The sequence below is a fragment of the Uloborus diversus genome, chromosome 8 (assembly GCF_026930045.1).
Source record: "Uloborus diversus isolate 005 chromosome 8, Udiv.v.3.1, whole genome shotgun sequence".
Classification (NCBI taxonomy): Eukaryota; Metazoa; Arthropoda; class Arachnida; order Araneae; family Uloboridae; genus Uloborus; species Uloborus diversus.
In genome coordinates this window covers 44470367-44487614 of record NC_072738.1, presented here as the reverse complement: position 1 = coordinate 44487614, position 17248 = coordinate 44470367, and the positions used below count along the sequence as shown (strand labels likewise).

Sequence of the window (17248 nt, the reverse complement as noted above, 5' to 3'; positions counted from 1 at the left end):
GTTTTATCCTTTTTTAAGAATTGTATTTATATTATCTGAAATGCTATTAAATTTTTTTGCACGTTAAAGATAAAAGATAAATACAAACTTGGCGACGGGGTAAATTTACGTGTTGACGTCTGAACACCTTTATATACGCACGTTCTTACTGAGTCTTATTTCTAAACGCGCCCAGGCGCTTTTTTCGCTCCGAACGGTCTCAAAACGTTTTAGTATTTTCAGGTTATTTAGTTTTGAAAACCACTATTTATTTTTTAATTAAGTTACAATTTCGTATCTTATAGCTTACAGTCATGTAGTGCTGTCTTTATGCCCGTTCAACTTTTACTTTATACACTAGTCGATCTGTAATAAATTTGCTTTATTTTAACGATGGTAAGACGCTATGTTCAAAACATTAACAGAACCACGTTAGGTGTCAAAATAAATATGCGTAAACGTGCCCCATGTCCGACGCATCGAACTTGGACTCAAAAATAATTTTTTAACGGTTAAAAACACAAACTGAGCAGTAACTGAATATACCAATTTTGACTCTATTAACTGCTTCATAAAACCGCAATGTCTAAAATTTCCTAAGTTAAAACATGAAATTTAGAAAATTCATTGAAAGAAATCTGCGTAAACGTGCCCCGGTCTACCCTACGCTGTTTTTATTAACCTCATGATTTTTGCCGCAAAAATTCCATCCCATCCCATCCCGTACAAAGCGAAGAGCACACTTTTATATACCAAGCGTAGTTGCAAATTGGTATGTGACTTACTCTATTATTATTAGTACTCTATAAATGGTGTACGGAATTTAAGAAAATTTGTAATTCATTTTAGAAAGCAGTCTTTCTTAAAAAGCACAACTTTTTCTATTTGACAGTAAAATTTAACTTTTAGGAAAATATAGTCAACCCTGCAGGATTAGCTCCTTACAATCCCAAAATCCCGCGGGACTGCATTCGGCGCGGTATTGGAAACCCTAATCAGAAGCGTTTTCTAACCATGGGGGGGGGGGGGGAATCTGAGGATATTTATTCCAGAACTCAGAAGGTTTTTTGACTATAGAAGAGAAGCGAAACTAACCATATTCCTATCTGAAATTTAACCATACCTATTCTAAAAAAATTCTGGAGACCTGTGGTAATGCGCAAGCAAGCAGAGAAAGTTAGTTTATATAAAACTATATACATCGTGCCTCCGTCTAACCTGCAAAACCTCTATTTTCGCAACTATTAGTCCAAATGCATGCTTCCGATTGCAAAAATAGTCAAAATAAACTGTAGAGTTAAGATATTACAAGTTTGAAGTGAAAAAGAGAATTATTGAAAAACTACGAAATCTAACTTCTTATATGGACCCTAGATCCCCTAACTTATGTTTAGAGAAATAATCACCATTGAAAAATAATTACACACAAAAAGTTTGACAGTACAGTGAAACCTGTGCATAACAATACTGTCTATAACAATAAACCTGTCTATAACGATATTTTCCTTGGTCCCAGAAAAATGTCAGCATGAATAATCAAAATGTCTACAACGATAACCTTTCTATAGCAATATTTTTTAGATCCCTACAGTGTCGTTGTAGATAGGTTCCACTGTAGCACGACAAATAATCACCGAGACATGAACTTAAACCTTTTTCAGTAGCAGTCAATAACAACTTTTTTTAGGGGAGGGGGGGGGGGGGTAGAATATAGCTGCTAACTAGGGTTCAAAATGTGTCTTTACGTATCATAGGGTTACATCTGCATTGCTTTCTCAACAACAGTGAAACATATAAATATTTTGTTTTTTACCCTCGACAACCTGTTATGCTTCTGAAAGGGCGATAAAAAAGTACCAATATCATCTTCCGTATGGTCCCTTACAACTTTGAACTCGAATATCTTTTTAAATTTTGGTCGGAAGTGTTTAAAATGCTTTGTGGTGGAATTCTTTTTCAATGGAGATTATTTCCCTAAACATACACTGCTCGACATTGAAAATGCAACACCAAGAAATAGTGTTCAGAAATTTATGCAAATTGTAGAGTAGACGTACATCACTGAGTTATGTAAATGATGTGAAATGCGCAGCTCTCCAACCCACACAGCACACTCGTCTGTTAAACGACTATTTCTCGTCGAAATCCATCTAAAACTCATCTATACTCATCTACATCTGAAGGTGATATCTATTCTACGACTAATAAACGTTATTTCTAGATGTTCTATTAAACGTCTATAATTGGACGTCTATTAGTTATCCTTTACAGACGTAAATTAGATCATCCACAAGGGTCATCTACTAAACGTCGAATAGAAGTGTCAAGTAGAATCAACGCAAACAGTGATGGGTGAGAGCGGATTGCGGTGGTGCTAATTGCTGCGAAAAGTGAATTAAAAATAGTTCATTAGTTCATAGAACAACGGTTAAAGGGCTAGAACTTTATTTTAAAAAAATAATGACAACGATGATATTTATAACTTATTGACATGTTTGGCAACACTTGTTGCTATGTTATTAGTGTTGAAGCAAGTGCTTCAACGTACGATGAGCAGCACCGCTTTTTACTTCTGATATTTTAGCGTCTGTTTTATAGCGCCTTTCGATTTCGGTAAGCTTATTCATCTTGTTGATGATTTCTGTTACAAAATGATATATGAAAATAAGACTGTTAGATAAAAAGCTTGCACACATGAAAAATTGAAAATAAGGTTTTAGGTTTTATAGTGTAATTGCAATAAGTACTAAAAAATTGAACTGGCAGATTAGACAAAAATGTATGAATGTTAAAAGGTTAAGGAAAATGTAATGTGTCGTATAAACATTACAATTAAGAGTCCAGAATTAAAAAAAGGTGTGCCGCGTTAATAAGCGCACCTAGAAGACGTTTTTTAGATTATCTATAACTGTTGTTGGTAACGTTACCTAGCGCTATGGATGTCGTCTATTATTGATCTAATTCCACCATTTTTCATCCATTGTAGTCGTCTTTTCGACGTGTACAAGACGACTTTCGACTGTTCTGAGGGGACATTTCGACGAGTTAGGGACGGTTTTTAGATCAGTTATAGTCGAGTGTTTGGACCAGATTCAACGACTTTTCAACGTCTATTCCACCAGTTTATGTTGTGTGGGGATGCACGTGAAGTAAGATATAAGAGAAGGAACTTGCAGAATGGGCAATATTCGTGTCGTTATTTCTAACTGGAGAATTATCGAAGAAATTTTGCTTTTGTCTTGGAGGATACGTGTAACACGAGAGAATGCCAGGCCGCCGTCAACGAAGGCACTCCCAGCAGATAGACGATTTTACGAGGGGCATGGTGATCGGACTGAGAAGGGGAGGTTGATCCGTACCTCAAATCGCAGCTGATACCCACATGGATGCAAGCACGGTGCATCGGCTGTGCCGAAGATGGTTGGAACAACGAAATGTGGCAAGATTGAGGGGTGTAGGGTCAGCCAGAGTGACGTCAGAACGCGTGGATCGACGCATCCACCGACAAGCTGTAGCAGACCCACAAGTCACTTGTTCCTCGATTCTGCAGCTGGTGCAAGATACCGTGAATGTTCCCGTATCAACCAGAACCATTTCCTGTCGTTTGGTCGCACGTGATCTGCAATCTTGAGTTCCGCTAAGAAGACCGCCATTGACCCCACAACGTAGACAGCGACGTTTAGTATGGTGCCACTCTAGAGCGACGAAGATGACAGAATGGCGAAATGTCGTGCTCTCAGATGAATCCCGCTTCTGTTTATCCAGTGATAGTCGCCGCATACGTGTGTGGCGTTGACGTAGAGACAGATCTAATCCGGCAGTAACTGTGGAACGTCCCACCGCACGTCAACGTGGCATAATGGTTTGGGGCGCAATTGCGTACAATTCCATATCACCTCTAGTTCGTAGTCAAGGCAATATGATGGCCCAACGATACTTGGATAATGTGCTGCGGCCGGTGGTAATCTTTTACCTTCAAGGTCTACTTAATGCAATTTTTCATCAGGATAACGCCCGACTACACAGTGCTCGCACTGCCAACATGCTCCCCAAGGCACACAGATGCTTCAATGGTCACCATACTCTACTGACCTGTCACCAATCGAACATGTGTGGGATGTGATTGGACGCCGTTTGCAGACTCTGTCCCTGCCTCGTCCAGAAGACGAATTGTGGCAAATGATTGAAAGGGAATGGAGAGACATCCCTCTGGACACCATCCGCATCCTTATTGACTCTATGCCTAGACATGTATCGCTGTCCACTGTGATCCTACATCCCACTGAGACGACTCCGTTCTCGCTCTGTATTCTGCCTATCATTTTGAAATTAAGATCATTTATTATTCCTTGCTGTCTCTGTCTTTTTTCCAAATTTCATCTGTTTCTGACCACTCCTTCTTGGTGTTGCATTTTCAATGTCGAGCAGTGTATATTAAAGGACCAAGTGTCCGAATAAAAATTGTATTTCGTGTTTTCTTACTAATTTTCTTTTTCATTTCAAAACTGTCAATATCAACACAATGCACCATATTTTGACCGTTTTTGCAATTGGAAGTATGCATCTAGAACTAACGGTTCTGAAAATAGAGGTCTTTTGCTGGTTAAACGAAGACACGCAGCGTGTAACTATACAGACATCTTTAGCTGGCAGAGATTAACATTGAAGCAAACAGTTTAGTTTGAAAATAGATAACATTATAAACACATAATTTTTAGCCTACAATAGAACCTCGTTTATCCAGATAAACTGTCACCGAAAGCAATCCAGAAATTCTCATTCTAGATAATAAAGGTAATATAGGTAGAAACAGAGCAAATCCTTCAATAAAACATGTTTGCTGTTTGTTACGTTAAAAAATTATGTTTGGAAACAAATGTACATAGAATTGTTCGCAAGATCTGCAATCTGCATCGTTTCCTAACAAAGAATTGTTTTTTTTTTTTTTACCTGCACAATAAAAATATAGAAAAAAAAATAACTGAAATTCTTTAAAGTATAGAATGTCTAGCTATGCCCCGCATGGCGATGCCCGTGCTAAGAATTTAAAGATTTTTCCTTGAACACATGATATATATATATATATATATATATATATATATATATATATATATATATATATATATATATATATATATATATATATATATATCCTCTGCATTTTAAAATATTTTAGTGAGGAAGGGAAAAGCATTAAATTGCATCAACAGTTGCTACAAAATGTCATATAATGTACCAACGCTATTGTTTATCGCCTATCTTGCAAAGCGACAAGCTACCAAAACCCAGCCGATGAGCGTGTAAAACGAACTCTAATCAACTGGAGATACAATCTTTTTACTAAAACGTTTTAAAAAAAACCCGTTCTCTCCCCTTTGCTTTGTAGCAAAAGAATGTATTAAAAAAAAACACACACACACACACATTATCTTTAGAACAAATGAAAAATCCAATCCTGTACTATGCAAATTACGTAAATTACCCTGCAATTACGTATTTGAGTTAAATTGTTTATTCTAATGCAGAATTTAGCTCAAATAGGTACGCAATGCTATTTATATAAAACCAGAAGCGATAAATTTATTTATTTTGATATAAAGATCGCACACACCAAAATAGTCGCAGATGGCAGAATTTTTTCAAACTTACTTGACACTTATTGTTATATGTTTTGGACAATTCACACAATATTGTTATAAGTTATAGCCTATATGTTGTTCTGATGTATAGGCTATATTATTGTAAAGTTTCATTAAAATCAATTCAGTAGTTTTTGCGTGAAAGGGTATCAAACATACATACATACATACATACATACATACATAAAAAGTTTCGCGTTTATAATAGTGGTAAGATGAATGAAAACTTATTGCTGAAGCACAACTCCTCTACACACAATGAAAATTATTTCAAAAATATGATTTTAGTATTGTTTACCTTACCTTTTTTCGTTTCACAAAATTCTCCTGTAAATTCATCTGTACAACTGCATATGGGTTTGCCAGCTTCTATATTACATGTCCCACCATTTTTACAAGGTGTTTCAAGGCATCTATCTATAGATAAAAAGTAAAACGTTCTATTTTATTACTAAATGAAGCATGTTGACCAACATTTGACATCCGTACGACAAATATTCCCCGAAATATGACCTAACACCACTTAACACTCAGTCGATAACACCTTTTGAGGAAAATACAAAATTTTGTTTAGTAACAAATTAACATAGAATTGTTCACAAGAAGCACATCGTTTCTAAATAAAACTATATATTTTTTTCTTTTGTTGTAACGTGCATAGTTAAAATCTAGAAACAAAAAGAAATGACTTCATTAAAAGTATATAATGATTAATGAAAACTTATTGCTGAAGCAGAACTCCGGAACTCGGACGGGAAAGTATTTCAAAAACATGATTTTAGCATTGTTTACGTACCTTTTTTCGCTTCACAAAATTCTCCCGTAAATTCATCTGTACAACTGCACATGGGTTTGCCTGCTTCTGTATTACATGTCCCACCATTTTTACAAGGTTTTTCAGTGCATCTATCTATAGAAAAGAGTAAATCTTTTCGTGTACTTTAAAGCTTCGTTGTAATGTCAAGTTGTGTCAAAACGAAATATTAGCTGAAACTAATCGTTAAATTAAAACTCAGATTTATACCAAAAATTTAAAAAATTGAGAAAGTGTCGGTATGTATTTCATCCTTGTGAAAATCAAAATGAAAAAAAAAAAAATCCGCCCAGTCAGCAACAGTTTACGTAAACGGTTCAGTCGTGTACCTAAACATCAACATGGTATAAGTGTTTTTCAAGTCACAAGTCCACTAGCCTTGCAAAGCTTTATTTACTATTTCTAACAAGAAATGCATTGCCTTTGCATTTGCTCTTCGCTTTCGGCTACAAGTCTTTCCACCGAGGAGAAATTTAACCAAACTCGTTTTTCAACCAAATAACTTCAATGACGGAACTCACGCTTACCTAATATTTTCACGATAATAACAAGCATGCACAGAACTAAAACTATGTATTAGTCAAAATGGGTAGTCAACTAGTTTTAGGAGCAAAACGCACTTAAGTATCTTAAATATTAAAAGTCGTGTTATCCATCTATCTATGTCATCGCTACTCCTGGTAAATGACAGAGAACTGAGTTTCGAGACAGGTACTGTTAGATCCGTAATTTTTTGAGCTACGTGTTTGGCTAGATTGCATAATTGTCTGGTTTCATTTTGTGGAAATATTAAGTGAAAACGACTTTTTCTACTCCTTCTTCTTTTCGGAATTTAGTATTCTACTTCTCCTTATTGTTTTTTCGCTTCTTCCTTCATTCCGGTTTTAGGTCATATCGACCTTTCAGTCACTCTGAGTGATGCGAAAGCATTCAAAATGTCTGTCTTGACGGAAGTGAGAACTAATGCACGTTTTTTAAATGATATTGAATTATCTCATCCCTTCCGCTGCGGGAAAATTAAAGGCGAGCGCGGACCTTGGAATGGCTCCGGAGAAAGTGGATCAAGTTAGAGGCTCCAATTGTACTCATCTCTTTAAAGCTTTCTTGCTATTTGTCCTTTTTTCACCTTTGCGTTCCTCGATCACATGACTCAGGGAAATTGCGCGTAATGTAATAAATGTAAAAAAACGAAAAAAAGACAAAAGGTGTCAACGTTATTATCGGGACAGTAATAGAGCCATTTTGAATTTAAAAACTGATTGTAACGTAAGTACATAATGAAAAAAATATATTTTTTATTTTCATTTCTCCGCACAGTAAAGGTTCATGAACGAAAAAAACCGTCTTAAGTCAAAAAGTGCACATTAAAAAAAATCACGAGAAACGCCACTAAATTATTTTTCTCGCAATGTTCTACCGAGATTTCTCGAGTTTTTACGAGTTTCCTGTGAAAAGCAAGTTTATTTGCGAAAATGTTTCTTGAATCGCTACAAATTACATGCACGCGAACTTCTCACTGTTGCAAATATCCTCTTTAGCTAACAGATTGAAATTATATTCTGCTTTTTTGCAAAGTGTTCCGACTTCAGTACCATTAGCTCTTCCAGATTCATTGAGCTGCAAACAAGGGAAAAACTACTTTCGCAATTGAAATCAAATAAACGGTTGGTATTTCCTTAGCTTCAGCCACCTTTGGTTAAGCAGATTTCCTTACAAATCAGGAAGTGATTACAATAAAGATAGCTAAAATTTCTCTTAAGGTTAATGTTATTTTTTTTCTTTTCAGTATCATAACTGGTTCATTGTTGGGAAGCTTACTGAACTACTCAGCAAAATTTCAGGAGAGAAAGTGAATTTTTACGGGAAACGTTTTTGCTTTGTGACAAACATATTCCTAGCAGAAAATAGGCACGTTAGCTGCCCATTATTGTTCAAGAACGTTTAGGTTTTTTGGTACAGTGTATATTTAATGAAAACATATTGCTGAAGTAGGAGAAAATTTTTTCCAAATTAATGGAATTTTTTTTTTTGTTTTATTATTTTTGTAATTTTTTTAATAATATTTTTTCTAATCCTCTGGATAACTAATAACATATTTGGCAAAAAAGATAAAATTATAAAATTCGAGACTAATTCATTAGCACTGAACTTTAATAATAGCAATAGTTAACTACAGAAATTCTTTTGTCCCATTCAGCCCTATCAATGGGGTTGAGCTGGTGGTAATGAATGATACACTGTTTTAAATTAAGAAAAGTAACTAGGATATATTTTTTTGGGTTTATGATGAATACTAACTAAGTGGCAGAGGATTATTTTAATAGTAACTTAATCAGAAAAAAACTAAAGTACCTTGATATGCAAAACATGAGTAAAATGCCAAAAAATAAATCATGCTACTCATTCTCAAGAATCATTTAAGATTCAGGGAGAACCTTTTCCCGCTCATATTAGCAACTACAGCAGTGCATTTTCTGGTATGACCAGCAATATTACGAACAAAATCAACTCGTGAATCTTCAGGCGATTTGGACAAACCTTGATCTGCAAAAAAACAATTTTATATAGCTCTTGAACAATCACTTTCCATACTTCTGAATTTATTTTTTCCCTGTGAAAGCAGTGACATAGAAAATTTGTCCTGCAGAAAAATGCTTCCCTCTTCTGCACTGAAGTGACGTATTTTTCGGATATTGGGAATATCCCAAGCATTACTCTACTACGTAAAAATGAATACTAAATAAATTCAATAAAATAGGTTGTTATCATTCTTAAAAACTTGGGATAATTTACGTCACTTAAAAGGTTGGAACTTAGAATTCTGTTTTCAAGCTCGTTAAATTAAATACACTAGTTGACCCGTGCGGAACTCCGCACTGTGCTTCGAATCATTTCATAAGTCGTTTCGCTCTTCAAAAATTTCAAAGAAAGAATATTATGAAGAAAAACCGAAAAAAGTAAACGGAAAAAAGTAAGCGCACAAGAGAAGGCATGTAATTTGAAGACATCAGTAACAAAACCTCGTTAAATACAACGTTGTGATAATTTGATCATCGCTCACCTTTTGGTTGTACGTATTTTCAATGCAAACATAAATATCATTAAAAGTGTGTTAACTGACTGACATTCATGAACTGAATTTCAGATTTCTTCTTAACGAAACACTATCAACATATTTTTGAGATGAGCTTCCAGCATAAAATTGTATTATGAGTAGAACAAAATTAAATAACCTTATTTTCGTTTACTTAGAAACATTTTTAGGAAAAAAGGTTGATTATTACATATCAAATTCGCCCTCCCTCCCCCCCCCCCCCCGCCCAAAAAGAAAAAAAAACTGGAAAGGATACAGACATCGGTTAGAGCTTATTTAATATATATATATATATATATATATATATATAAATTAAAATGTTACTTGGTACAGTTTTATAACTCAAGCTATCAAATGATGTATAAAACTAAGAGTTTTGTTAATTTTAAAATTCTGTTGCTCAAGTTGACATTTGCAGGGAATTGCCCTTTTATGGATGGCCCACTATTGATTTATTTTTTCATTTACTGTCATAGAAATCTTTTGTGTTTAAAATCGATGTTTTATCGAGAAATCTAGCAATTAAAAACATTTATAATCCGAAAACTTTGTAATCAAAAGTGTTTACATACCTTTTTTCGTGCCACAATCATCACCCGTGTATTCATCTGTACAGGTGCATTTTGGTTTTTCAGTCTCTAAATTGCACGTTCCTCCATTTTTACAAGGGTTGTCTGTACACCTATCTATAGATAAAAATTAAAATTTCCTCTGCATTTATCGATTTTTAACCGAAAAATTAATCTTTCTTGTAACATAACATTCCTTTTAAAATGGCCTAGATGAATAGATGGCTAAATTAATGTAAATCCTTTCGTAAAAAAAAAAAAAAAAAAAAGGAGAAAGTAATTGGATAGTGTTCACAACCTCCAAGCTTTTTTAATGACGGATAATGTTTTACAGAAAAGCAAGTTTATTTACATGCGGATTTAAGAGTTAGGTAATTGAGTTATTCAAAGATGTGATTTATAGAATTCTAGAATCAACTTTAAGAGTTTATGCTTGAAAGATATAATGAACATTTATTTTTAAGTTATTGGTAATGTGCAGTTCTATAGGGAATTACACAAAAAAAATGTCATTGGAAGAGTAAACTATTTAAATGTAAAATATGTCAAGAAGTATGCAAATACTTTCATGTTAAGAGACCAATGAATAAAAAAGGAGTAAAATTTGCCTGAAACCACTTGAACCTGAAACTTTATCAGAAACAGGCATGTTAAAACCCCGCCATTACAATATTTTTTTCGCGAACCCCCTGAAAACCTCTTGCGAACTCCCAGGGGTCCGCAAAAAACCGGTTGGGAACCGCTGCTCTAAAACATAGTGATTTCAATTGGGGTCCATTTCCATTGCATAGATTAGGCAATTTAAAGTTGCGCAATAAAATTATAGGGATATCGCCTTTAATTTTAAAAGCATGAAGAGAAGTCCTGAGGAGATAAATAGACTAAGTAATTCATGTGGATTATGCACATCGTTGTTAGCAAAAACTATAGCCCTCTCGCACATCCACGTGTAATTCTTTTGACAAAAAGCCTTGGTTTCAGGATAAACATTGAGGATCAAATCATTTAGATAATTTTCAAATTCATTTATTGTGTTACAATTTAAATTTCCAGCTTTTTCCGGTTACTTACTTGTTATCAAAGACTCTAGTAATGCTTACTACTACATTCTAAACGGGCTCTTGAAGCTGTTCTTAAGAAACGGAGATTGTAATAAGCTCCTATAAGCAGACGGCTTTAAGCAGAGTTGAAGCATATCTGCAAGCGATCCTTTAAAGAATCACAAGAAGAGCTTGATGAACGTCACCATCAAATACGAAGGTGACACCTCTCATAATTTTGCCTTAACCTTTTCGACCTTTAAGGATTCTATCTACACCTTCTATAGCCAAGCGGTGGCTCATTGAATATTCGTCCTACATTAGGAGAAAACCTCCTGAAGGAGTTCTCACAATTGCACGTTTTTTCTTCTGGAACATACGGAGTCATCCTGGAGGAGATATTCAAAGTAGTTTAAATGGGAAATGGTCAGTTTTTAAACAACTAAGTAAAGTCCCGGCAGTTCGTAAAAAGCCGTCGCAAGAGCCTGTTGTTAATCACATTTTAGACAACTGTTGAGGTAAATCCTTTCGTACTAAAAAAAAGGAGGGTAGGCGGATAGTGTTCACAACCTCTAAGCTTTTTTGAATGACGGATAATATTTTACAGAAAAGCAAGTTTAGTTACACGTGGAATTAACAGTTAGGTTATTGAGTTATTCAAAGATGTGATTTATTTCATAGAATCTGGAATCAACTTTAAGAATTTACGTTTGAAAAATATAATGATAATTTGTTTTTAAATTATTGGTAATGTGCAGCTCCATAAGGAATTAAAAACAGGAGATTCTCAGTCACTTAAACTATTATTGACTCATTTTCTCAATTACTATTATTGACGTCTTCTACGTTTAAAAGCTATGTTTTACGGATAAATTAGGCAAAAAAATATTAAAAACCCGAAAACGTTGTTGTAAGAAGTGTTTACATACCCTTTTTCGTGCCGCAATCATCACCCGTGTATTCATCTGTACAGGTGCATTTGGGTTTTTCAGTCTCTAAATTGCACGTTCCTCCATTTTTACAAGGGTTGTCTGTACACCTATCTATAGATAAAAATGAAAACTTTATCTGCATTTATCGATTTTTAACCGAACATTAAATCTTATTTGTAACATAACATTCCTTTCCTTATGGGATATTAGACGAATAACGGCTAAATTGAGGTAAATCCGTTTGTAACAAAAAAAAGGCAAGTAGGTGAATAGTGTTCACAACCTCTAAGCTTTTTTGAATGACTGATAATGTTTTACAGAAAAGCAAGTTTAGTTACACGTGTATTTAACAGTTAGGTTAGTGAGTTATTCAAATATGTGATTTATTTCATAGATTCTGGAATAAACCTTACGAATTTACGCTTGAAAAATATAATGATCATTTCTTTTTAAATTATTGGTAATGTGCAGTTCCATAGGGAATGAGAAACAGCAGATTCTCAGTCACTTAAACTATTATTGATTCATTTTCTCATCTACTATTATTGACGTCTTCTACGTTTAAAAGCTATGTTTTATGAAGAAATTAGGCAATAAAAATATTTATAATCCGAAAACTTTGTGGTAAGAAGTGTTTACATACCCTTTTTCGTGCCACAATCATCACCCGTGTATTCATCTGTACAGGTGCATTTGGGTTTTTCAGTCTCTAAATTGCACGTTCCTCCATTTTTACAAGGCTTGTCTGTACACCTATCTATACAAAAAAAATTAAAACTTTGTATGCATTTATCGATTTTTAACCGAGCATTAAAGCTTTCTTGTAACATAACATTCCTTTTCATATGGGATATTAGACGAATAATTTCTAAATTGAGGTAAATCCGTTCGTACCAAAAAAAAAAGGCAGGTGAGTGAATAGTATTCACAACCTCTAAGCTTTTTTGAATGACGGATATTTTTTTTTACAGAAAAGCAAAGTTTAGTTACACGTGTATTTAACAGTTAGGTTATTAAGTTATGCAAAGATGTGATTTATTTTATATATTCTGGAATAAATTTTACGAATTTACGCTTGAAAAATATAATGATCATTTCTTTTTAAATTATTGGTAATGTGCAGTTCCATAGGGAATTAAAAACAGGAGATTCTCAGTCACTTAAACTATTATTGACTCATTTTCTCAATTACTATTATTGACGTCTTCTACGTTTAAAAGCTATTTTTTACGGATAAATTAGGCAATAAAAATATTAATAACCCGAAAGTTTTGTTGTAAGAAGTGTTTACGTACCCTTTTTCGTGCCGCAATCATCACCCGTGTATTCATCTGTACAGGTGCATGTGGGTTTTTCAATCTCTAAATTGCACGTTCCTCCATTTTTACAAGGCTTGTCTGTACACCTATCTATACATAAAAATTAAAACTTTGTATGCATTTATCGATTTTTAACCGAGCATTAAAGCTTTCTTGTAACATAACATTCCTCTCCGAATGGGATATTAGATGAATAAATGGCTAAATTTAGGTAAATCCGTTCATACCAAAAAGAAAAGGAAGGTAGGTGGATAGTGTTCACAACCTCTAAGCTTTTTTGAATGACGGATAATGTTTTACAGAAAAGCAAGTTTAGTTACACGTGGATTTAACAGTTAGTTTATTGAGTTATTCAAAGATGTGATTTATTTCATAGATTCTGGAATCAACTTTACTAATTTACGCTTGAAAAATATAATGATAATTTGTTTTTAAATTATTGGTAATGTGCAGCTCCATAAGGAATTGAAAACAGGAGATTCTCAGTCACTTAAACTATTATTGACTCATTTTCTCAATTACTATTATTGACGTCTTCTACGTTTAAAAGCTATGTTTTACGGATAAATTAGGCAAAAAAATATTAATAACCCGAAAACGTTGTTGTAAGAAGTGTTTACATACCCTTTTTCGTGCCGCAATCATCACCCGTGTATTCATCTGTACAGGTGCATGTGGGTTTTTCAATCTCTAAATTGCACGTTCCTCCATTCTTACAAGGCTTGTCTGTACACCTATCTATACATAAAAATTAAAACTTTGTATGCATTTATCGATTTTTAACCGAGCATTACAGCTTTCTTGTAACATAACATTCCTTTCCGAATGGGATATTAGATGAATAAATGTCTAAATTTAGGTAAATCCGTTCATACCAAAAAAAAAAAGGAAGGTAGGTGGATGGTGTTCACAACCTCTAAGCTTTTTTGAATGACGGATAATGTTTTACAGAAAAGCAAGTTTAGTTACACGTGGATTTAACAGTTAGTTTATTGAGTTATTCAAAGATGTGATTTATTTCATAGATTCTGGAATCAACTTTACTAATTTACGCTTGAAAAATATAATGATCATTTGTTTTTAAATTATTGGTAATGTGCAGTTCCATAGGGAATTAAAAACAGGAGATTCTCAGTCACTTAAACTATTATTGACTCATTTTCTCAATTACTATTATTGACGTCTTCTACGTTTAAAAGCTATGTTTTACGGATAAATTAGGCAATGAAAATATTAATAACCCGAAAACGTTGTTGTAAGAAGTGTTTACATACCCTTTTTCGTGCCGCAATCATCACCCGTGTATTCATCTGTACAGGTGCATGTGGGTTTTTCAATCTCTAAATTGCACGTTCCTCCATTCTTACAAGGCTTGTCTGTACACCTATCTATACATAAAAATTAAAACTTTGTATGCATTTATCGATTTTTAACCGAGCATTAAAGCTTTCTTGTAACATAACATTCCTTTCCGAATGGGATATTAGATGAATAAATGGCTAAATTTAGGTAAATCCGTTCATACCAAAAAAAAAAAAGGAAGGTAGGTGGATGGTGTTCACAACCTCTAAGCTTTTTTGAATGACGGATAATGTTTTACAGAAAAGCAAGTTTAGTTACACGTGGATTTAACAGTTAGTTTATTGAGTTATTCAAAGATGTGATTTATTTCATAGATTCTGGAATCAACTTTACTAATTTACGCTTGAAAAATATAATGATCATTTGTTTTTAAATTATTGGTAATGTGCAGTTCCATAGGGAATTAAAAACAGGAGATTCTCAGTCACTTAAACTATTATTGACTCATTTTCTCAATTACTATTATTGACGTCTTCTACGTTTAAAAGCTATGTTTTACGGATAAATTAGGCAATGAAAATATTAATAACCCGAAAACGTTGTTGTAAGAAGTGTTTACATACCCTTTTTCGTGCCGCAATCATCACCCGTGTATTCATCTGTACAGGTGCATGTGGGTTTTTCAATCTCTAAATTGCACGTTCCTCCATTCTTACAAGGCTTGTCTGTACACCTATCTATACATAAAAATTAAAACTTTGTATGCATTTATCGATTTTTAACCGAGCATTAAAGCTTTCTTGTAACATAACATTCCTTTCCGAATGGGATATTAGATGAATAAATGTCTAAATTTAGGTAAATCCGTTCATACCAAAAAAAAAGGAAGGTAGGTGGATGGTGTTCACAACCTCTAAGCTTTTTTGAATGACGGATAATGTTTTACAGAAAAGCAAGTTTAGTTACACGTGGATTTAACAGTTAGTTTATTGAGTTATTCAAAGATGTGATTTATTTCATAGATTCTGGAATCAACTTTACTAATTTACGCTTGAAAAATATAATGATAATTTGTTTTTAAATTATTGGTAATGTGCAGCTCCAAAAGGAATTGAAAACAGGAGATTCTCAGTCACTTAAACTATTATTGACCCATTTTCTCAATTACTATTATTGACGTCTTCTACGTTTAAAAGCTATGTTTTACGGATAAATTAGGCAAAAAAATATTAATAACCCGAAAACGTTGTTGTAAGAAGTGTTTACATACCCTTTTTCGTGCCGCAATCATCACCCGTGTATTCATCTGTACAGGTGCATGTGGGTTTTTCAATCTCTAAATTGCACGTTCCTCCATTCTTACAAGGCTTGTCTGTACACCTATCTATACATAAAAATTAAAACTTTGTATGCATTTATCGATTTTTAACCGAGCATTAAAGCTTTCTTGTAACATAACATTCCTTTCCGAATGGGATATTAGATGAATAAATGGCTAAATTTAGGTAAATCCGTTCATACCAAAAAAAAGGAAGGTAGGTGGATGGTGTTCACAACCTCTAAGCTTTTTTGAATGACGGATAATGTTTTACAGAAAAGCAAGTTTAGTTACACGTGGATTTAACAGTTAGTTTATTGAGTTATTCAAAGATGTGATTTATTTCATAGATTCTGGAATCAACTTTACTAATTTACGCTTGAAAAATATAATGATCATTTGTTTTTAAATTATTGGTAATGTGCAGTTCCATAGGGAATTAAAAACAGGAGATTCTCAGTCACTTAAACTATTATTGACTCATTTTCTCAATTACTATTATTGACGTCTTCTACGTTTAAAAGCTATGTTTTACGGATAAATTAGGCAATGAAAATATTAATAACCCGAAAACGTTGTTGTAAGAAGTGTTTACATACCCTTTTTCGTGCCGCAATCATCACCCGTGTATTCATCTGTACAGGTGCATGTGGGTTTTTCAATCTCTAAATTGCACGTTCCTCCATTCTTACAAGGCTTGTCTGTACACCTATCTATACATAAAAATTAAAACTTTGTATGCATTTATCGATTTTTAACCGAGCATTAAAGCTTTCTTGTAACATAACATTCCTTTCCGAATGGGATATTAGATGAATAAATGTCTAAATTTAGGTAAATCCGTTCATACCAAAAAAAAAAGGAAGGTAGGTGGATGGTGTTCACAACCTCTAAGCTTTTTTGAATGACGGATAATGTTTTACAGAAAAGCAAGTTTAGTTACACGTGGATTTAACAGTTAGTTTATTGAGTTATTCAAAGATGTGATTTATTTCATAGATTCTGGAATCAACTTTACTAATTTACGCTTGAAAAATATAATGATAATTTGTTTTTAAATTATTGGTAATGTGCAGCTCCATAAGGAATTGAAAACAGGAGATTCTCAGTCACTTAAACTATTATTGACCCATTTTCTCAATTACTATTATTGACGTCTTCTACGTTTAAAAGCTATGTTTTACGGATAAATTAGGCAAAAAAATATTAATAACCCGAAAACGTTGTTGTAAGAAGTGTTTA

The 17248-nt window shown here is 33.7% G+C and overlaps 1 protein-coding gene across 1 annotated transcript in view; it reads right to left on the bottom strand.

Annotated features, from left to right (window-relative positions):
- Positions 1-13553, bottom strand: part of LOC129228336 (fibropellin-1-like) — a 43991-nt gene extending 30438 nt beyond the window's left edge. The window contains exons 1-7 of the mRNA XM_054863015.1: positions 13547-13553; positions 13363-13476; positions 12711-12824; positions 12065-12178; positions 10099-10212; positions 6415-6528; positions 5922-6035 (exon numbers count right to left, since the gene is read on the bottom strand). Of these exons, the coding sequence (XP_054718990.1) occupies positions 5922-6035; positions 6415-6528; positions 10099-10212; positions 12065-12178; positions 12711-12824; positions 13363-13476; positions 13547-13553 (691 nt within the window). The remainder of the gene's footprint in view (positions 1-5921; positions 6036-6414; positions 6529-10098; positions 10213-12064; positions 12179-12710; positions 12825-13362; positions 13477-13546) is intronic.
- Positions 13554-17248: the final 3695 nt, after the last annotated feature.